Source organism: Pholis gunnellus (assembly GCF_910591455.1).
Source record: "Pholis gunnellus genome assembly, chromosome: 23".
Taxonomy (NCBI): domain Eukaryota; kingdom Metazoa; phylum Chordata; class Actinopteri; order Perciformes; family Pholidae; genus Pholis; species Pholis gunnellus.
Window position 1 is genome coordinate 10897893 of NC_136550.1, and position 23453 is coordinate 10921345.

At 41.7% G+C, this 23453-nt stretch overlaps 1 protein-coding gene across 1 annotated transcript; it reads left to right on the forward strand.

Annotated features, from left to right (window-relative positions):
• Positions 1-1820: 1820 nt before the first annotated feature.
• Positions 1821-20869, forward strand: LOC306714576 (urea transporter 1; the record flags this gene model as incomplete). The annotated part of the gene is made up of 8 exons (XM_079184623.1): positions 1821-1947; positions 2353-2542; positions 3166-3294; positions 4186-4375; positions 10980-11127; positions 18645-18779; positions 20182-20231; positions 20687-20869. The coding sequence occupies 8 exons, from the start codon at positions 1821-1823 to the stop codon at positions 20867-20869; spliced, it is 1152 nt and encodes a 383-aa protein (XP_079040749.1).
• Positions 20870-23453: the final 2584 nt, after the last annotated feature.

The following is a 23453-nucleotide window of genomic DNA, read 5'->3' on the forward strand; positions in this document are numbered from 1 at the left end:
GTGTGATCCAAACATTTACAAAAACTCCAGAGCGTAAAGTGAAAATGTATTGAAAAAAGATAGATGTGATCATTTCCAAAATTTGATATTCTGCTTCAATCCAAATTTGTTGGCGATTAGCCTTTTAAAAAACATTTTCACTGAGGTCAAAATAGTGTTTGCTACAGATCTACACGTGTTATATGTTGTAAATCTATGGTCTATGGTTTGCATGGTGCAGATATTTGTGTATTATATAGTAAGCACGTGTTGAGCATTCAAAATACTCGTTTGCACATATATACAGAAAACAGTTAACACAGTAAATCTGACTGAACAAAGGTCTATGTAAAGTCTGTATTTAGTGATAACATGGCACACTGTAACGCAGCCAGTGCTGCATACTTCACCGTATAGCCCTCTGTGTGTGCTCTATAATACCTTCAGCCACCTCTGGTCTGTGTTAGAATGAGTCTGGAGTGGAACAGACACACCGAGAGTATTGAGTGTGAACCCTTGAATTGACTGTAGCTACAGTACGGTGGCTTGCCTTATTGTGGCATATGTGTGCGGCAGCGTGTGTCTGTGCGGTTCCACTCGACGAAACCAACACATTCGCAGGTCAAAGTGTCATCGTTCACCTGCATCTCGTCCTCTAATAACAGCCCCCTCTGGCGTGCGTGTGTCTCTCTTCCCAGAGCTCCACAGTCTGTGATTGATGGAACGAGCCGAGCAGCAGAGACAGACAGAGGGAGGCGGATGTATTTATTGAAGCAGATAAACGATGGAGAGAGCGAGGGAGACGTAGGAAGCGGGGGAGAGAGATGAGCTGGAGATGGCACAGCAGTTTCCACCTGCAAAAACAAGGCTGTTGAATCCCCGCTGCACTGCCTCAGACAAAGTGAAAAGAATCTCTCTGTGACGGTATCTGACATGTTGTTATTGCCTTCACTTATTGCACTTTGTCGACTAATGGATGTGCACCAGCGGCCACATATGCACACGCACAGATGCACACATCTCTCGGAAGTCGCCTTTTTGTTTCTCTGCACTGGAAGCAAAATCAAAGCATTTCTCTGCTATGCGGGACATTCAGTGAGCAATGTGTCACTGAAGAAAGGTGAGATGCAGGTATGCACAACACAAACAGCTACACACGCACTTATTTTTCTGAACTCCAAGGGCTCTCAACTATTCTTAAGGTGTAAACAAAGCAGGCAGAAGCAGTGTGAGGAGCTTGTAAAAGTCAAGTCGATGTCAAGGCAAAGCAAGTGCCTCTTAGGGAGGAATCTGGTGTCAACATTTTTCCTCTCCCGCATCCGATTTCTCGAAGAAGGCAAAGCAGCAGAGATGGCTGGGTTATATATTACACCTTTCGGAAAGACTTGAGATGACACAACAAGCAGAGACAGAAAGACAAAGATCCATGTGTCGCGCTGCAATAAAAAGGTGGATGATTAGCTTAAATGGACAATGAGTGAAGAGATGTCACAATGGGGCTGGTGGAGAAATTTTGAAATGAGGGGGTTAGGAGCAAGGGCTTCACCAATCTTCTTCTCTTCGACTCGTCCCAATGGCGTTGGACTTTGTCCTTCTGCGACACGGCCGGAACAAAGCTGAGTGAGTACGTTAGCCGGCCCACTAGTTTATTAGTCATCCCCTTAGACCTCACTCGGGAGGAAAGAGGGAGAGGAGGAAAAGGCAATGAAGGCATGACTGAGAAGGAAGGGGAGTAAGAAGCAACAGGAGAACAGAGGAGCGAGAAGAACTAAAGAGGAACGACAAAGAAAACTACAACATATTTATCCCTCTTCTACCGGCGTGGTCCAACAGCTGCAGGGATGTGGATGGATACCAAAACGGAGGTGGAGGAGGCCAGCAGGAATCGCGCCAGCCGCAGTCGGCGTGTGATGAGCGGCCTGCTGTTGTTTACTGGGGACATGGAGCACTTGGATAAGTGCATGCAGGGTAGGAAGACTCTCACAATGCACTGCTGTGTTCCAACATGTTTTCTTACTTTTAATCTTGAAAACAAGGATACAATTTATGACCTTTTTTTCTAAAATGTGTTTGGATAATAAATCACTGCTGAGTCTCCTCATAATGTGATTATGAAACTTTTCAAAAAGAGCAAGTTGCCAAACACTTGGAATGTGTTGAAATCTGAAATGCTTACATTGCCTTTCAAAGATGCAGGTGTAATCATTACGCAACGCCCACGATGAATTCTGCTGCTCTCCAACATAAAAAAATAATCATCATTAAACTCACATCGTGGCTCTTGTATACAAACCCTGAATGTCCATCAAGAGAAACATGTTTTTCTTATGGGGAAGGGGAAATGTGTAAAATGTTTTCTTTCTGTGTCCTCAGACAAGCTGTTTGTGCTGCAGCTGGCGGTGTGGTGCCTGAGAGGGGTGACCAGGGTGATCCTAGCCAACAACCCGCTGAGCGGTGCTCTCATCCTGGCCGCGCTGTACTGGGCTTCCCCCTGGCTGGGCCTGCTGGGAACTCTGGGTGTACTGGCCTCTACGCTAACAGCTGTTATCATAGGGCAAGACAGGTGGACTGATACATACTTACAGGAACACACACCCACACGAACGGCATAGAAGCTCATAAAAGTGCACATTTGTATGTACATATTTAATGACATGTCCATCTTAAAACCACATAACAGAAAAATGTCCCTTTTTAAATAATCGAACCCTCATTAAAATCCTGTCTGTTGCTTGGAAGCCGACCCTGTAACACAAGCCTATAATTTGCACCACCTTACGACTAAAGGTGATTGAGGGTTCTACTTAAAATTCATGAGAATGACAGCTCCATGACTGATGGGCCTGTGTCCACCCACTGCCTAGTAATTCTTATTTTGGCTATATTTCCCAATATTTACTCTTTGCCACACAGTATAATATGCAACTTTTAAATTGTTTAATTCCAGTTGAGCTGGGGCTCCTAATGTTTTTTTTAATCTGACATGCTACATAATAAATGTTGGTGTCACTCTGGGGCCTCTGCTCATTAATACTGAACAGTTTGTTTCTTGGGGACCCATAAAAAGCCACACTCGTGTGTGTGTGTTTCCGTCTTGAAAACAACCTTCCTGTAAATCATTGTATCACACAAATATAATTGTGATCATGAGATGTGAATCTTTCTGTTCTCTCTTTGTGTGTGCAGTGATGAGGTGTCAGGAGGTCTCCATGGTTTTAACGGCATGTTGGTGTCTCTGCTGATAGGAGTGTTCAGCTCTGCAGGAGACTGGTACTGGTGGCTGCTGCTGCCTGTCTGCTTGGGGTCAGCAACATGGTGAGATACACGGATAGTCTACGTTTTTATCGAAAGCCATCTCCTTATATTATTATCATTGTAAAGGAGAATTAGGCTTCTTGTGCCTTTTTAGCTCACACAGTCTGTAAATGGCTAATGGTATTTTTTAAAGGCATCTTTCCTCTTCCTTTTCTTCTCTATTGATATACTTCACAGCTAAATACTCTCTCCCAGTCACATCACTGGTCCCATAGCTCTGAAACAGCAGTGCCAATCACAGTTAAACGTGATAACGGCAGCTCAGGACAGCTCAGGCGTCAGGACATGAACACTGACCGGTGCTGTTGCTTTTCCATTGAGGACAGTCTCTGTATATTGCATGCCTCGGGATAATGTGCACAATAGTACAAATGCACCAGTTTTCACCTGAAGCTCCTCTCTCAATCTTTGAAGTCTATTCACTTAGTGACAAATCATTTGCAGTCCCAAGTTTTAAAAGACAAGCAATGATTCTAATTTTGAGGTTAAAATGTCTGAGCGCCAACGACTTTAATTAATCAGCTCTTTCGAACACCATCTAAAGTCTTTTCACACCAAAAGCTAAGTTTGCATCTCAATCCAAAATATAGTTCACACTTAGCTTCTTGTAAAAAAGGAATGGCAGGATTTGATATTATACTCTTTCACATTTCAGAATCAGAATCGCATCAGAAAGGTAATTTGCATCTATTGGGATTTGGGAAAATGTAATGGCTATTTTCATGATTTATCAACACTTTATAGGAAAAACAATGAACCAAGAAACCAAAAGACCGACAAAGTATTCGTTAGTGGTAGCCCTATTTTTATTGAAATAAATTCAATTCATGTGAACCAGGTCCATTTCATGAAAAATGATCAGCATCTCTCACCCCCCGTCCCCATCTCCAGTGTCTTTCTGTTCAGTGGTCTCTCCTCGCTGTTGGACCGCTGGGACTTGCCTGTCGCGGTGTTTCCGTTCAACATCATCATTGTCCTCTACCTCCTTTGTAGCGGCACAGACAACCCTTACTTCCCGCACCACCCGGCTACGCCACCGGGGCTGCCGGAGTACAATGGCACCGAGCTCATTGCAGTCGAGGTGAGGCGTTCCAACGTTTGATGAAATGTTTGTGAATAGGTTGAGTTATACTACACGGAAGCCAGGAGGTTGCTGTTCAAAAGCAGACTCTGAAATCACGATCGTCTCTCAGATCTTGAAGCTTGGTAAAACTTCCAAAATCAACACAATTGATTTTTTTCCTACTTTTTTTCATAACCCGTGTAACTCTAGAAAACACACCCAAAAGATTTTACTCTACGATATTTTTGTAGTTTTACGATAAGTAATTTTTCTTTGTATATAAGAAACATTTCACCAACCAAGACCACGCTTCTTGTGATTGCAAATTAGTTTGAAATAACATAACATACATAATAAATATGAGAACTGAAACAAACGGGAGATAATTGACACACTTATACGGGTAGGCACAGGTTGTTCAATCAGGAGAAACTTAATTTACAGTGAACAAATACATTTATTAAATTGTGCAAAGTAAAGTTAAAATTCTGGAGAGTCGACACTGGGGGTGTTGAAGACAGTAGGGGCAGGCTGAAGATCCAGATGATGGCATGTGGAGTGGGACTGAGTTCACTGAGCTCAGTAGAGGAAACCTTGAGCACTGGATGTGATGATGAATGGGGAGGAGGGGTCACATCGGTTCGTACCGAAATGACAGCTGACTGCAGAGAAGAGAACAGGTCTTTAAAGTGAGACGGGAAATATATGATTGGCTTAGGGAGACCGTGGAGAAATCGCCCACTGTCAGCTGAGGAGCCAGAGAGCGAGAGCCAGAGAGATTTGTGAGTGAATGAGAGCGTAGAAAGACTGTCCTAATGTAGGAAGTAAGAGTAAATCCTCAAACTTTACATAGTTATTTAATTGATTTACAACTGTCTGATTATAAATACTAAATTTCAAAATATCACTCCTATAAGCAAAGCTCTCTAATTTTTTAATTTACTTTACTGTAAGTAAATAATCAGTGTTAACAATTTCATATTCAAAGAGGGATTTGGTAATTCAATTCAATTTATTTTTGTATAGCCCAAAATCACAAATTACAAATTTGCCTCAGAGGGCTTTACAATATGTACACATGACATCTTGTCCCGGAACCCTCACATCGGAACAGGAAAAACTCCCCCAAAAACCCCCTTTAACGGGGAGAAAAGAGGAAGAGACCTTAGGGAGAGCAACAGAGGAGGGATCCCTCTCCCAGGATGGACAGAAGTGCAATAGATGTCAAGTGTTGAACAGTATAACAGAATTACAACACATTCAATGAAATTTCAACACATTAAATGTATGACTGATCCACGGCAGGAGGAAAGACCAGGTCCAGGTACAACCCGGATCCAGAGGTACCTGCGAGGCGAGAAAGCGCAGAGACTCTGGTGAAAAAGCAGGTCAATAATGTGCATTAATGGTACCGGTGATATGAAATAGTAATGTAAGTAATAATAAGTGTTATTTATTAGTGGGAGTCAGCAGGGTCATGGCGGGAGGAAGGACCAGGGTCCAGATGAAACCACGATACATGGAAACCTGTGAGGAGAGAAAGCACAAAGACTCCGGGGAAGAAACAAAGTCAGCAATGTGCATTAATGGTATCGGTAATAGGGTTAATAATGTTAATAATTCAAGTTGATAGTAGGTGTCAGCAGGGCCATGGCGGGTGGAAGGACCAATGTCCAGATAAAACTATCAATGGAACCTGTGAGGCGAGAAAGCACAAAGACTCCGGGAAAGAAGTAAAGTTAGTAATGAGCATTAATGGGACATCAATTCATACAGACAGATGAAGAAGAGGAGAGAGGCGCTCAGTGTATCCTAGGAAGTCCCCCTGTAGTCTAAGCCTATACCAGCTTGTCTAAGGGCTGGTCCAAGGCAAACCTGAGCCAGCCCTAACTATAAGCACTATCAAAAAGGAAAGTCTTAAGCCTACTCTTAAATGCGGTGAGTGTGTCTGCCCCCCGGACTGAAACGGGAAGCTTGTTCCACGAAAGAGGAGCTTGGTAACTGAAGGCTCTGGCTCCCATCCTACTTTTAAGACTCTATGAACCACAAGTAACCCTGAATTAATGGAGCACATATTGGATAATGTGGTACTATAAGCTCTTTAGGATATGATGGTGCCTGACCAGTTCGGGCTTTGTAGGTAAGTAAAATGATTTTAAATTCTATTCTAGATTTTACAGGGAGCCAGTGCAGAGAAGCTAATACAGGAGTAATCCTAAAATCATTATGGAGGCACCAAACATCCTGAGCCAAATTATGAAAAGTGATGGCAGTAAAAGTTTGTTCTGAATCCAAAGTTACAGGTCAGATATGCTACTGGTTTACACGACAGGAGTTTGGTGCGAGTATCTTACCACAGCATCCTACATCGGACACACCGGAAGCCTGAAGTGAGCTCTGAGGCAGACTGGCACGCAGACTTCCTGGCCCCTGGTAGCATTGAAGCCTGGCACAACCATCTTTACACTCTGCTGACGGCAGCCACTCAAGCTCCAGAGGAACAAGTCCTCCGGGCCGTGATGGCTTGCCCCACACAGCAACACCTATGCAGGGCTTAAGAGCGTGACTGAGTCTTCCCCACAGTCCAAACGCCCACCGTCAGCATTGCCTCCGAGAAGCCAGGGTAACTACCTGGGTGACTCAGTAGTCTTCCCAGAATGCAGTTCTTCTATGGGGTACACACCATACGGCGCCAAACGCCGATTAAACTGATTTGGCTATGATATATATAACTACGTAATGCTGCCGATTTTGTCTGAATAATAAGCCCTGCACTTGGTGTGACTGATCCATTGAGATCTGCTGCAGGACACTCCCCCCAATCTGCTGACCACAATCTGCTCACATGATAGGGCAACACCCGGCTGAAATAGGTTGAAGAGTGCAGCTTGTTTCAGACGTCTCCCAGTAAGCACTAACTTGGTGACTTGAAGGTGTCTAGACAGGTTAAAGCTATGTTTGGTAGAAAAGGCAAAGAGTTTTGGACATCTAGAAACCTGGATGTCTTAAAGAATTAACGGATTTAGCCTGGTGTTAGAATACCAGTGGAGAAAGTATGCTAGTACTAAAGTACAATACTTGAAGTAAAAGTTAAATATGTAACGTGTTGTCGACATCTGAAAAGCTTGCAAGTTCATCAGCCAATTAGCCAGGTGACAGACCTTCACGTCAACAGAAGTTCACCATCCCAGCATAACTAAGATGGGTGGGGAGCCCCCCCAGGAAGCCTGACCACAGTGAAATAAAATACAATAAAACGGCAAGAAATTAGCGTCATGCTGCATCGTCAGAGTGAAATCTGACGGTCTGCAGACGCTATGCTATGACCAGTGGTTTTCCCGCCGCCTACCTCAGAGCCTCAGAGCTGTCCTGCTGTCCTCTAGGAAGTTTTGGAAGATACTGAGGTTAATTTCCCCAAGTGCCTGGCTTCATACACTCGATGACACCTCAACATTCTAATTTATTCGAGAACCCCACTGTGACCCAGTTCCATCCAGCATTCAATTCTCAAGGGCAGATAATGTCTCCCTATATGAATTCACTGTTTGCTCGTCCAGCGTTCACCATATTTTCCATGGCACAGTTTTCACAAAACTCCACACATTGTGATCCATTAGCAGTAATGAAATAACACTATATTACAGTAAAAATATTTTGTCAATTGCTTTGCAGATTGCATAGATTTTAAATCATCAAAAGTCACAACAAAGGTTTATGCTGTTGCTGTTAACTCAAGACATTATCCTTTTAACATTGTTGAGCTTTGAACATTGTTTGTTTGAAAATTCATATTCAAATGCTAATATATTGCATTCCATAGTTAGGACAATTAAATGTATTAATTGTCTGAAGTATTTTTATTCTTTTTTGTTTGTGTGGCATGTTTCCGTGCTCAGAGTGTAAGGACAGATTACCCAATTTGCATTTTGTCTTTATCAGCAATATACCATGAGGGATTCATCTACTGTATGTTTGAACAGAGACAGCCCATCATTCACATGATCACAGAAACAGGTGCAGATCGTTAGTTGTCTCAAAGGGAACTACTGGAAGCGACTGGATCATTTTTAAAAGACAAACACCAGGCTGACCTAAGGCCAGTTATCCTCCTCGTGTCTGCCATGTTGCAGCCGGAGTGAACAAGTAACTGATCGGAGCAAAATATGCATAAGATCAGCCAGCTATGACTCACCAGTTACTAAGCAACAGTTACTGATGGAGCTCCTGTTTGGAAATTATAATCAGCCCAAACTGTTTTAATTAACAATTCTTGGTGATTGAAACTTCTAGTGGAAATAAAGCAGCTGCATTTAAGATAGTGCCTGTGGCTGTGAACAATATTCAGAACGGTAGTGATAGTATGAGTGTCTCATTGGTTTCCAGGAAGGAAATATTGAGGTGGAGTTTATAGCGGCAGTTACCTTTTGTAAAGCCAGAGAGACAAATAACTAGCAATAAAACCTCAAGGCCTATATGCATGCCGCTGAAAGTCACCGTGATTAAAATGCAAGCTGTAGAAAATCGATAAGCTTCGATCCGCTAAAATGAAATGCATTGCTGTCGCCTTGAACGGCTTCTCACGAGACTTTGGCAAAAAGAATGCAGACTCTCACCAGCTGCTGCAGTCTGCTTTTGATCTCTGAGAGCCAGCTGGCATCTCAATGCTTAAGGTGCAACTGAATTATATTCTCCATGCTGTCTGGAAGCAGACAGAACAGATTATGTGATCCACATAACCTCCGTCTTCTTCCAAATGTAATGAGTGTACATAACGATTACTCGTTAGCATTGGTGTATACAGTATGTGCTGATCACATGGACAACATAACCTCACATACAGATACAACAAACTATCCATATTCCTATAAACATGTATAATAAAACACTCAAATATCTAGATATTAGATATCTTCACTGCTCAAATTTTGTATTTCAGCAGCACTAACCACAATATTGTATTACGTCCAATACGCAACACTGAAGATGGAGACGACGGCTAACTAGACCTGTAAGAGGGTCGTTTGATTTATTTACCGCGTGACATTTGTGTGTTTCAGAAGCACAGTATTAGCCAGGAGTGGTGAAGGATGTTGTATAAGTGTATTCCTGAACACGGAGATCTGCAAACTGACCGAAGTTCTCTAAAGTAAATTACCTACGCTGACAGAACCATCTCACCTCGGTTGGGTGTCCCGAATCAAGATTTACACACACTTCTATTAACAAGCATCGCGCCCCGTGGCACAGTGTGTCTCTCGCACTTGATAATGACTTCCCACAAGTTTCAGTCCCTCCGCCTCAGATTATTTCCGTCCTATGAAAGAGTTTCTCCCTCTTTTTCCTGCTCCCTCCATCTTTCCGTCTCTCGCCATTATAAACGCTGTCCTTTTCCCTTCATGAATTCTCTTTGGTGTGTTGCTTGGGAGATCTGAAACCTCTAAATCCTTCCTCTTATCTCTTTGCTTCTCCTCAGCCTCTACCCATGTGTCTGCTCTGCAATTATCCTTCCTCCGTCTCCCGCTTTCTGCCTCTTTCATCCTCCTTTGCTCTCCTCCGTCATAATTCCATTTACAATAAACGGCTAGTTACCACATTTTCAAGGACAACACTATCAAATTGTAGATTTATTTGTTGCAGTCCCTAATGTGAAACAATCTCCTCTTCCTTCTCCTCCGCTTCTATTTTTCCTCTTTCATCTCATTTTTCTTTTCTATTGCTCTTTCTTTTCCTCCACCCATCTCCATTTCCTCTTTCCTTCTCTCCTCCTCCTCTCATCTTTCCTCTGGTTCTCTCCGGAGATGGGGATGACGTAGGTCCTATTTATATTTAATGTCTTCAGCTTTCCCTCTGCTGAGGAGGGCGCTCTGGCTGCACTACCACAACAGTGTACTGAATCTTTCTGCACACAGACACACAGGTGTACACATGTGTGCACACACATAGAAGCACACAAACAAAGAGTTTGTGTGGCTTCAATATAATTAAACACCATTTATGACTTGTAAATATCCGCGACAGGCAGGTGCACCCATCCCGTCGCCATGGAAACTCTTTTCTCCTGACTGACTGTTAGGAATGCTGCGTGTGTGTGTGTGTAAAGGGGACATATGCTTGTTTCAAGGTTCATACTTTTATTTTGAGTTCTTCTGGAACATGTTTACATGCTTTAATGTTCAAGAAAACACATTTTTCTAATTCTGTCTGAATATACCTGTATTAACTAAAACTATTCCAGTCTGCTCTGATTGGCTTGTGAGAAAAACATGGTGCACCTTTGCAAAGGTAGTTCTTTGCAAAGTCAGGTGTAGATACTCAGATGGGGGAGGTACATTCTTATGAGTCTGCATGTGACATAGGAAGGGAAGCCAAATCTGTTTTATCACATGTTTTCTGATTTAGGCGGCTCACAAACAACTGACTGGTTTGTCTTATTTCACAGTTTGTACATATTTCCCTCCAGATACCTGGTTTCGACTGTAGTAGAATCCACACATTTTGTCATTACGTTTTTGTGAGTGCTTCTGCTCTTGGATTTGCATACTTTTATATAAAACCTGTGTATAATCATTTACAATGTGCTACATCGTGTAATCCTCCGTTTGAACTTCTCTCTCTTGCCCAGGTTACGCGTGGCATCCTTCTGGGTGTGGGTCAGATCTTTGCCTGTGGAGCTGTGGGGCCCTCCCTCCTCATCCTGGGTGCTGTTCTGCTCTACTCTCCCCTGCTGGCCGCCCATGCTCTGCTGGGATCAGCAGTGGGAACGTTGGCTGGTGAGTCTCCATCTGAGAGTTCACATGTCTGTGTGGGAGGAGTGGGAGCGTTAGCAAAATGTTATAATATATTACATAATAATAAGTGCATACCGTACTGTGTTGTACTGGTTGGTGTCTTTTAGGTTGAACTAATCTGGGTCGAAGTTCCATATTTTCAGTGTCCATGGGCACCACATGTTTTAAATGTCAGTGGTTAGTCTCACTGTATAATACCTGGCCATGGGTATCTGTACTTACACGGAAACTCCAACATTTCACACATACATGTCAATTTACTAGTCATGGGGAGTACTTCTCAGCCTGTGAAAACAGTTGTGTAATAATGTCCTTTGTGGCTCTGGAGGTGCGCTGTTGGGTTTAAGAAAAAAACCCTAATTAAATCATCAGGGTTACATCGTCTTGTGCTTTTAGATGACATTTATAACGAAAAGCCTGTAATTCTAACTGTGGGTGTGAAGTTTGCGGAGGCAGGATCCAGTGTTTCTAGAGCTTGATATATACTAAAGACTTAAAGTGAGATTATCTTTCCACCTCCTGTGGTTTGGGCATTTCTCTTTATTATAGACAGCAGAGAGAGGACAGGAAACGAGGGAGAGAGCGATGCAGCGGACTCAAACCGGAGATGTCGCAGTTTATGGTCGGAATCTCAACCCATAAACCACAGGAGCGCCCCCATTCTGTCTTTTAACCTGTCTCTCTTGTGAGTTTCCAAATTCAGAAATTCATCCATCATCCGCAGCCTCTTACCTTGCGCAGGGTCGCACAGCCTTCCCCGGTAGGCTGAGTAGTGTGATACCCCGATAATTCGAGCACACTCTCCGGTCCCCCTTTTTGAAAATGGCAACCACTGTTGAATTACAGTAATGCATGTTTTTAACATAGTTAAAGTGAAGTTTATTAAACCCCTCTGGCAATAATGAATGGAATAATGCAGTGCTTGACAATAAGGTCATTTTTGAGAAATTGGCAACTGACATTTAACCTTTTGTTGCCATCGGAGGCAATTAGTTTTTATCATATAATAAATTTGGACAGCAATCAGCAAAATGTACACCTCAAAATAAATATGTTTTGAATATGTATAACAATATAAAGAATGTCTTTTTAATAATTTAATATATACAGTATATGATAATTATAAAAATAGAACCAGACAACAACAGTGGTTGGTTTTGGCAACCAACCACTTTAAAAGTCAGCGTTGAGCCCTGTAATGACTGCAGCTCATATAAATATGGAACCGTAAGAGGCAGTGGCAGCCTGTGGGCTTCTCTAGACGACAGAGAGCAGTTAGCAGAGCACTGATAACCACTGGCTTATGTACAAATACACACCTGTGGCTGTGTGTGGCGTGTACATCTGCCTCACTGTGACTCTATTCAGGGAGAGAGAATAACAAATGCTAGGAGTTCAAAAGATTTCAGCCCCCTGCTTCCGTCTGCAGCTAAGCGTACAATACAGTGTCCTAAAATAGTGTGTTTGTGTATGTGTGTGTGTGTGTGTGTGTGTGTTTGTAGCTATGAGTCATACTGTAAGAAACAGAGGAGTGGGAGTGAGCTCATACATTCACATGCTTGCACAAACCCGTGGCGTGGACACATGCTAACAGTAGCAGGCACGCACGTACACACACACACACACACACACAATAAAAGACACCAGTGTGTCAAGAAAGTCATTGAAGAGATGAGACTGTAATGAGATTTTTTAAGGCAAAACAGCTGATGGAAAATAACAACAATGGGAAACGAGCAACAAAGTAGATATGGTCTTTAATGCAATAATTTGTGCATCCTCTCTTCCTTCCCCTTTCATTGTCCATTCGGATGCTTGTAAGTCAGGGCTCCACCAGAGACAATCTTCTGTCTATAAACTAATTCCAAGAAACAAGGTCACACAAATCTGATTCCTCTGTTCTGTTTGCCCAAGAGTTGAAGCATTGATTTAGTTGCTGTTACTTTGAATGTCTCAACGATAAGTCTAACAGTATTCTATACTTTTGTTTTGGCAGCATAGCTCATATAAGGACCAATCGTGAATGTAACCTTTTATCCTTAAGTATTGTTGTAATCCACGCCTGATATACTACAGCTTATTCCTCTGTACCTTAGCATTCCATAGTTGTCCAAAAACTACTAAAAACACATGAAACTACAAGGTGATGTTCCTTTTATTATGACGAACATGGGCACTGTAGTTACATTTTGAGTCAATCAACTAAGAGAGGCTTAATTTACTTCAACAAACACTCTTCATTCAAATTGGACGAAACAAAATAAAACTTGTCTTGGTTAGGCTTTCCACTGTTAACTTTAAAGGTTACTTTTGAACGCATCATAATGAAACTCAACGCAACCTCCATTAACCCATTAACGTTAGCTGTTAGCGCCGCAGGACTGTGCTGCCCACTAGCTGTTAACAGCCACCGTTAACTAGCTTTCCTCCTGCTGATTTTCAACACAGACTCAACTCTGTGTACTTGTGTGCCTTTAGAGCCTCAAATCTGCAGGCATTTTTCACATTATATTCCAAATTTAGATAGAGATTAGGTTGAAAATCTGTGAATAGTCCTTAACTAAAATTGTATAATCTTTTATATCCCATCTCAAAAATTCAGCTTTATATATATATATATATATATATATATATATATATATATATATATATATATATATATATATATATATATATATATATATATATATATATATGGAATTTCATGATTTTTATCCACTTAATAATACTTTAACCATCTTTATATCATGTTTTTATCTCATACCTGCTCATCGTATTTTTACTCTTAGTAGTGTTACTTTTTTGTAGTTCTGCTCTTTGGAACTATTTTGGAAGAATGTTCTAAAAATGTTTGTAATGATTCACTTTTGTTGCCAAAACTGGACGTTTGGTGTTGTCAGATGCATATTTTGCCATGTAGTTTGGTGAACCGACTACCCTGAATGAATGTAAACGCACACACCCACGCACAGAAATGAAGAAGCGGCACACAGTGAGAGGGTTAAGAGTGTGAATAACTGACAGAAAGTCAGATTCAAAAACGTAATACTGCCTGACAGAGAACCGGAGGGGAAAAGAAGGATCAGTGTCAAGAGACAAAGAAGAAAGTGTCAGATGGAGATGAAGAGGAGAGAAAAGGGATAAAGAGTTGAGAAGGAAAAAGGCGGGGGACAAAAAATAGTGGAGAAAAAGTAGTGCTAGAGAGAGACGTGAATGAAAGTTGTTATAATAAATGTATCAAAGAAGAAAAGACGACACCCTACAAAATCACAAGGTCTGAAAATGTGTGTGTCTGTCTATTGAATTGACAACCATCTTCTTCAACACTTCAGTTGTGCCCCTGGCTCTGTCTTTCTTCATCTATTACCTCTCCTCCATTAACTTCTCTCTCTTCTCTCTCTATATCCTTTAATCCTTTCTTCTTATCAGCTTTAAAAAAAAAAAAACCTCTTACGATTCTTTTCACTCACATCAGTCCCTCCATTGGTGCTCCGCAATCAGTGTCCTTCGCTGCCTACAAAATGCAGAGTGTAACGGTTCTCTGGTTCGGTTTCAGGGACAAATAGTCGATGGTCAATTTATTGCAGTGTTGTGTTCGCCAGACTCACGGGGCATCCTGCAACCGCAGTTATAATGCGAAAAATAAATGTCACCAATATCTAAAGTGAGCTTTTAAACCATCAATGACAAATCATTTTACATTTGTATTCATACTATACTGTAATACTAGGGCTCTCTACCCTGCAACACACAAACAATGCTGTTTCTCCATGTCATCAAAATGCATTTACCGGCTTCTTGTTTTAAAACTAATATGTGCTGGTCGACAACACAAAGCAAGAATGGAACGATCACTGATCAAGATCATCATCTCTGTTAGCACAGACATCATTATCATCCTAATTATTTTTCCATTAAGTTCACCATCGTGATCATTGGTTCCATTTACCATCATCAGAATAGCTTTTGAAGTGTCATTGCTTTCGTCACTGGTTCATTCATCTCCACCTTCGGTGCTGTCATCAGTTTAATTGGGTTTTTTTTTTCAAGGATGAATTTGAGGTGAGAGACCAAAGGCATTCAGATGTTTAGAGATGTGGATCCCTGACGACAGGCAGGGGAAATCCCTCTATGAGTAATCAGCCTCATCACCTCTTAATGCTGCCTACTTTATCTGTGAGAAGGAGCGAGAATGAACCAGTGGCATGGGTCACACTGAGAGGGGAGAGATGCTAAAGCATTCCCATCCGCCTCAGCTGTACTTTGTGTTAAATAATTAGCAAATGCCTTAACTTTGTATCTAGTGCCGTCATCAGGTTTACATTTCAATATCTATAATTTGTATTTCTAGGTCAAAAAAAGTACAGCCTGTGGTACTAATTATCAAATGTTTGCATGCTAACACACTGAACAATGTTGGCATTGCAAGCATCTTAGCATGCTGCTATTAGCATTTAGCTGAGAGCACCACTGTGCCCTACTACAGCCTCATAGAGCCACTAGCATCTATACAGTAGGTTAAAACGCAAACATTCTTAGCACACATGATTAATGGCATTGGAAGCATTCACAGAGAAAGAAGATTGTAGAAATAGGCCTATACAACATCTGATATCTGGATAAAGGTAACAAATGAGTCCACATAAAGAGCAATCCATTAAGCTGTATCCACAGTTTCCCCCTCGAAGGCTCCAAATGACAGAATGAAAGATTTACCAGCTGAATGAAGAGCAAAGGCCCAAATGCAAAGTCAGCCATTGCACACCAACACTGGAAAAACAATGCATTATTGTGCAGTTTATTTCAGTTGTTCATTCCAACCTATTGCACTGTCCTCCCGTTAGTCTGCAGCTAGTCACGGGCTGATGCGGGCAGCAACTAGAAAAGAGGAGAGGAGATATTGTGTTTGATATGATAAGAGATCTCTGACTCATTCTATTAGCATAGACAATATCACACTGGGAGTGATTCTCTCTCTCACACACACACACACACACACACACACACACACACACACACACACACACACACACACACACACAAACGTATATACACAAATTAGAGAAACAGTAAAATAATTAAGTATCCTCTGGGGCCTCCCTCCCACATTGCCATTAGTCTTTAATGACACCCTTATGTGGGCATGGAACGAGGGGGGCAGCAGAGTGCGAGGGTGTGATGAAGGTAGCAAAGAAAGGACTGCGGGAGGAAGTGGGAATGAGAAACAAAGGGGAAATGGTGACAGTGAAGACGGAGAGGAAGATAATGAAGTGTGGAATAAGGAAGAGTGGAGATGAGTGCAAAACAACCGGAGTGGAAAGAGGGAGAGGATGGCAGAGTAGACACAGTGAGGAGGCAGTACTGGGGTGTGGTCAGTGCGATACAGGACCAGACTGCTAAACTGCAGACCACAATGTCTGGTAATAAGGGAAACGATCACAGCACAGCCTGACGCTCATTTATGCATGATTAATACATGGGAGAAGCATGCATGATCATTTTGCATTGATACCGTCATTTGTCTTTTGTTGCTTAGCATGGATGGCCATGCATTTTAAATTTGGCTGCTATGCAGTGTACAGTTTTGGGTTTGAGAGAGCTTCTACTAATCCAAATGTGACAATGCAACCAGGCTATTTAGTAAAGGATGATTCCTTCCCACTCACCCAGGAGCACATTCAGCTTAGTGCAAGTGTGTGTAAATAATACATAGCCGCTACAGCAAATAGCGGGTTACTGGTGGTCACTGCAGAGTCAGACAGAGTTCAGTCATTTTTCATGATATTGCTTTTACCAAAGATGGTAAAAATACATTCCTGCTGTAGGAGTCATGTTGCCACAAACATAAGTACTGAACACACACACACACACACGCACGCGCACGCGCACGCGCACGCACACGCACACGCACACGCGCATGCACACGCGCGCACACACGCGCGCAGTGTTTTCTCTTCTAGCTTGGTTTGCGGCAAGAAGCAGAAACGCCCAAAAGTGCTAATATTTCTGATTTCAACTACACAGGGTGACAGTTTATTAGGTTAAGCTACACCTGTACAATTGCAAGCAATGCAATACATACAGTCCTGCAGTACATTCTGTCTTTGTGGATTATCAGATGAACCAACTCCTCTCTTAGGCTATGTCAGTGTTGTATAGAAAGGTGTTTCTAATGTTTTGTTTTGCAATATTTCTTAGTCGTTCCACTCGCGCGTTATGTTACTGTGAGACTTCAAGCACCAAAGTCACACAATAACACAAACTTTTGGTTATTTGGTACTTCTCACCTTGTTGCAGTGATATAGAAGCGACCTCCAAGGTGTGTCGGTACGGCGTGACATGACTGTTGAGTGTGGTTATAGGTGAGACAGAGCACACTTCTGACCCCACCCATCAGTGACGCTGATCTAATTTTGCGAAGCTTTATGCTCCTTGCTGAGTCTGAATGAAGCTTGCTGGACTTCGCAGCTGAACTCGGTGACCAGACTCTTTCTGATGACATCGTTATGCTCCCTCACGTGTGGGGTGAGAGACCCGGTGCAGCTGCAGAGAAAGGGTCAACGCTTCTGGCCTCACTGAGATTTATTTGGGTCAGCGTGCCCTCCTGTGCAGTCTGCATAAAGCTTCAGCTTCACTGTGTAGTGGTTGCTTAGCGTGGACGTAAGACATTGACCTGCTGTCCCCCCCCCCCCAAAAAAACATTGATACTAAAGTTGTTTATGTAAGAACTCAAATTTAAGGAAATGTGAAAATCATTATTATTATTAAGTTATTCAACTTAAAAGCTTCTTATTCCTGTGTGATTGATATTCAGAGCTTCCGGTTTTTCCTCTTGTCTCATTTTCTCATCACTCATTACAGTAGAAGACTTGAAAAAAAAACTGAAACCATTGAATTTAGTTGCTTACTAGGAGGAGGCCTGCAGAGCCTTTGTCAGCACTCCCTCTACCCAGCCCGACTCACCATCGTCACATAACTACTGGCTGAAGCCAATCTTTTCCAAAGTGGAAAATACAACAGACAAAGCAGATGAATTAGATCTCAGCTCCTCCTTAGTGGCGCATCATATCCTGTAAACACTGTTCTGTTTAGATGCGAGGGAATAGAGAGGGGAAATCAACATTTCCTTATTAGGTTACAGTGCATGCAAATTACAATTTGAACTGAAGCCAAACATACAACAGTGTGTGTCTAGCGCCGCCACATGGATCATTCTAGTACAGCAGCTCTAACAACCAAATATCTGTGTGCGTGTGTGCATGTCCGTGTATTTCTGTTTGTGTGATTCCCAGATTTGTCAACAGCAGTGACTCATTATTTTTGTAATTAGATTTGTAAAGGTTCAACTCTCACTTGGTGTGTGTGTGTGTGTGTGTGTGTGTGTGTGTGTGTGTGTGTGTGTGTGTGTGTGTGTGTGTGTGTGTGTGTGTGTGTGTGTGTGTGTGTGTGTGTGTGTGTGTGTGTGTGTGTGTGTGTGTGTGTGTTTGTTTGGTTGACAGGTCTATCCATGGCGGTGCGTCATGAATCTCTGTACTCAGGCCTGTCGGGGTTTAATGGAGCGCTGGGCTGCATGGCTGTTGGAGGACTCTTCTTCACCTTCAGCTGGAGGACTCACCTCTTTGCCATCGCCAGCGGTAACACACAAGCACACACACACACAACAGACGCTGCCTATTGTGCATAATGACGGTGTTGGTGATCTCACGTATGACGATATTGAAAGTACAAAGGGTGTAAAACACAGCGCTTGTATTAAAAATAATATATAATTTGAGCCTTGTATTGTGATCAGCCAATCAAGCCCAGGTATTAGTATCAGGACTTAAAAAAGTGGATTTGTGCATCCCTTGTCAACACATAACTACCATAACAGATAACTCTTACATCATCATAGATGTTGTTTATCCCTCTTAGTTATTCCTCTGTTTTTGTCCAACTAGAAAAAAAAAACTGGTCAAAACACAAAACCTGTGTTTCACTCAGGATTTGTGTGGATTTACTTTCAGTAATGACTTGTTTAGCACAAGACAGTTATCACACATTTGCAAAACAGCAATCTTTTTCTATCGATGAATGATGGAGAACCATTGGAAGGAATGCTCACCCCACTCTTTCATGAAGCCCCACAATGTTGCCATACTTTAAGCTAAAATGGGACATTTTAAAATACAGGTATCTTCTTTAGTTGAGTTAACATTACTTATACTGAGCAGGAATATTAAAGCGAACAGACTGCAGAGTAAAGCCAATTATCTTTGCTTTGGTCATTATTCCTGTCATTATGGGATTCTGCCACTGGAGAGCGACATAAACCAACAAGCTGCTTCAATATGCTTTGTCAATGGTGCTGAAACTAATACAGTGGTTCATGTTGTCTCTGTCCTTGGTGCTGAAACACTCGCATGCAATGCAGTAGATATCACATTGTCAACCTTGTCCTATTATTGTCTAACACCCTTTTAAAATTCTACAAACTCAGCCTTTAGCCTTTCACATTTTTCAGACTTAATAATGCGCCTCGATGCAGCAGCGTTGCTTTGGCTGTTGTCTGGATCTAAAGAAACTCGTACCCAAACATTCAGCTCCGTACTTTGTTTCCATAAGTATTTCCCCTTTTATTATCAAATATTTCATTCACGCCCTTTGGCAATTTCTCTGCACCAAATGGTTGTAATTGGTTAATAGTTCCTGTCATTTTGTCAGTATAATGCTTGATTTAATGGATATATTTTTAGACTGGGCTGCCCTGTCTCATTGTGTCCTCATTAATGAATACAGACATTAAAACACATTCACACATCTGAAATTGCAGCTGGAGCACGCTGGACATTAGTGCTGACCTGTTTGCCAGGCAGCTAATCTACTCACATTAGGTAAATTGGTGTTAATTGGGGCTTCCGGTCTGTCTCCGTAACAAAGTGAACTGCAGCCAACCTCCGTACCTGTTTCTGTAAATACCTCAGCGACCTGGAGAAAAGGTACAGAGTGAGTGTGTCGCGGATGTATTTAGCCTATTTTCTTCTCCTCTGCACGCAGCCTTCCTCTCTGCATATGCTGACATCGCTCTGAGCAATCTGCTGGGAACTGTAAGTACACACACCTCAAGCCATGTGTGTGTGTGTATGAAGCAGCAACACTGAGAAGCCTTCAACATTTCTATCCACTTTTTTTTAAGCTTCAGATTTAGCAATAGCATGGTTGCAGAACAATATCAAGCTTCCTGGTGGGAACCAGCTATGCTTAAGGGTGATGAAAATGACACTTTCCTCTCTGGGCTGAAAGTGTGAAGTCTGCAAGCAGTCTCACATAAACGGCAGTGGGGCTGTTGTATCACAGTTAAGAGGACTGGCCCATGATGTTGAATCCCAATGTTTGCCTTTACATGTCTATTACTGTAGTTCGTTAACACACATCTTTTATGAAGGAGGCTAGTGCTGAAACTCTTCAACTCCTTTTTACATGTATAGAGCCTATTCTCACTCAAACTGTTCTACTTCACTCTCTCTTATTCATGAGAATCTCTCTCCCTCTCTTTCTCTAGGTTGGTCTCCCAGCATGCAGTTGGGCAGCTACTCTGACAGCTACACTGATGTTGCTGCTGACCGGCAGTTTAGCAGCATACCGCATCCCTATTGGTCAAGTCAAGGCCCCTGAACACAACCTGCGCTCCCGCAGCCAATGGGAAGCTGGGAACACTGCAGACAGGGAGTGCACTGATGTGTAACGCATTGTACCGTACTGTATCAGCACTTTGAGCTGGACCAAACATAGAAACATTTTTATTGTAAATATTTTATAAATAATAACCTCCCATTCTACAATAGGCTCCCAAGTGACTAACATAAAGTAGATTCAACACTTTGAGAAACCAGTCAATATACATTCTGTCCACAAGGTGGCAATGTATGTTTAGCAACAAAATAATGAAAACTGTTTATAAGGTATCACAGTTGTTATTTATGTCTCTGTATTCAACCATTTCTACTAAATGTGTAACATTTTTTAACCAAGCCGAATAAACAGCCATTTAAGGGGAAAGAAAACGTCTTTTAATAGTCTTGAAATCAACAAGTCAGTTCAGTTATCGTCAATAAAAACACAAACTCAATTCAACAGTAATTATTTTTAACCCCTTCATTACCCTGCATAGACATACTACGACAAAGCACGCACTGGAACTCATTGTAACAACAGACATGAACGTGTATCTCAATGCAGGCGGACGGTGAGTACACACGGACGACATGTGATGCGTTTCTGAAATGGCCGGCGTGGTCAGCTGCCTAGGCCAGGAAGTTAAAGGCAACTGTTTGAATCTTGAGACTTTATTATTATTATAAATTCTCTTCAATTAAATAGTGAATGTGTGCCATGGTTCATTCATAGATATAGTCTTTTTTATCACAGTGCCCCTGTGTAATTATTTGTATGCATATTTCCCATCAACATCTATCATCCCAAACACACACATGTCCACATCACACAAACCATACGCCCCAGTCTAATGTTAAAAAAAGAGAACGACTATTAAACATTCAAATATTTAAAGGTTTTTTTTTATACAGGTGAAGTGACATTCTTCCACAAACAATAACGTCCTCTAAAATGTTGCTTTACGACATGCAATTCTATCTTAGTGCTTTCAGGATTTCTTTGTCTCCATGGTTTTTAGTTCTGGGACTACATTATTTTATCACAAACAAACTCACAGACAATGGTGATGAGGTTGGAATCGAGACGAAACATACGAAAGTGACTCTCAGTCTGTGATTGATCGAGCATAATAATAAAAAAAAGAAGAAATATAAACGCTTGCACAAATACTACTTGTCTTTTAAGCTGCATTACAAAAAAATTAACATTGGTAGTTCTACGTACTTTCAGCTGAAGATTTGATTGTGAGTGCTCTTGTGCTTCTTTTAGCATGACTGTGTGTGTGTGTGTGTGTGTGTGTGTTGTATGCGTGTGTTCATAATGGTTCAGAATAAAGGCAGAATGACATAGCTGTCTTAATTGGTATGTTTGTACACACACATACACACCATGTACAAAGTACCCACACATACACCCCATGCATACTCACTGGTGATGATTACAGTACCTAACAATGACATTATTGAGATTATATCCAATTGAACCCAGTGTAAACAGATAAAGTGTGTGTGTGTGTCTGTGTTTAATGTACCTTATGGATCTGCATGATTGTTTTCATGCACAATCTTGGTGAATATTTAATTATTATTTTTTTTCCTGATGAATTTTAGCGTGCATGCACTCGCATTTTCTTGTGTTCTCTTTATAGCTATAATGACCGAGAAATGTCCAATAAAAAAAGATCTTCATTAATGTCGCTATATTAGAGCATTCCATTGAATGAATGAATGTATGTTTGTGTTGTATATGCTTAGTTTTTCACAATGTTTTGTTCTTCATGCATGTAAACAATCATCTAAACTAATCAAGTGTAAACAGTGACGCTGTGCCTGCGTCCAGTCCGCTGTTGGCCGACTCAACTTAAGCGACAGGACAGGAGCTAGAAAACAACGTCCTAATAGTTTCGTTTATGAACGAAGCAGAGGGAGCAGAGCACAAGATCGACTGTGGCAGCTTAACCGTGGTTGTCTACAGGAGGGGGCTGTTCTATGTCCGCTTAAAGGAATAGTTTGATATTTAGTGAAATTAATTATTCACCTTTTTATGGATGAGTCAGTTGAGAAGCTCAATACCACTCTCATGTCTGTACGGTAGATATGAAGCTACAAAGTGTGGGGTCGGGAAACCAAAACAATGAGCTGAAAGATGCTAAAATGCAGCCGAGAGGAAATGCAGAGTTGGATGATGACTCTCGGCGACCACTCTCGCATACAAAAAGTCTGATCCATTGTCGTTATGAAATGCTAAAATATTTACTAAAGCCAGTTCAACTAAATATAGCTGCCGCAATCTGCTCTGCTCCCATGTTAAACGATTCCGTTGTCGACTTCCTTGTAACATGACTAAATCTTGTAATCCGTAGCCAGGGGTTTCAATCCGGGAAAGATTAGCACAGCTCTGCTGAAGGTTTAAACTCAAAGCTTATTTTGTTCAGGGTGCATCCCCGTTACTGCTGCCACACAGATTCAAAGGAATCCAGGAAGGTACCTTTAAAAAAAAACAACTTCACCTCTTGACGGAGATAATACAGATCCCGTGTCTCTTTGCTGTACTGGACATACTGTATTTCTAACATGTGTGCAAGTGCCTCTGTGTATCTACCGTTTGGTTGCAAGTGTCTGGTGGTGTGTGAGTGAGTGTGTGTGTGTTTATTT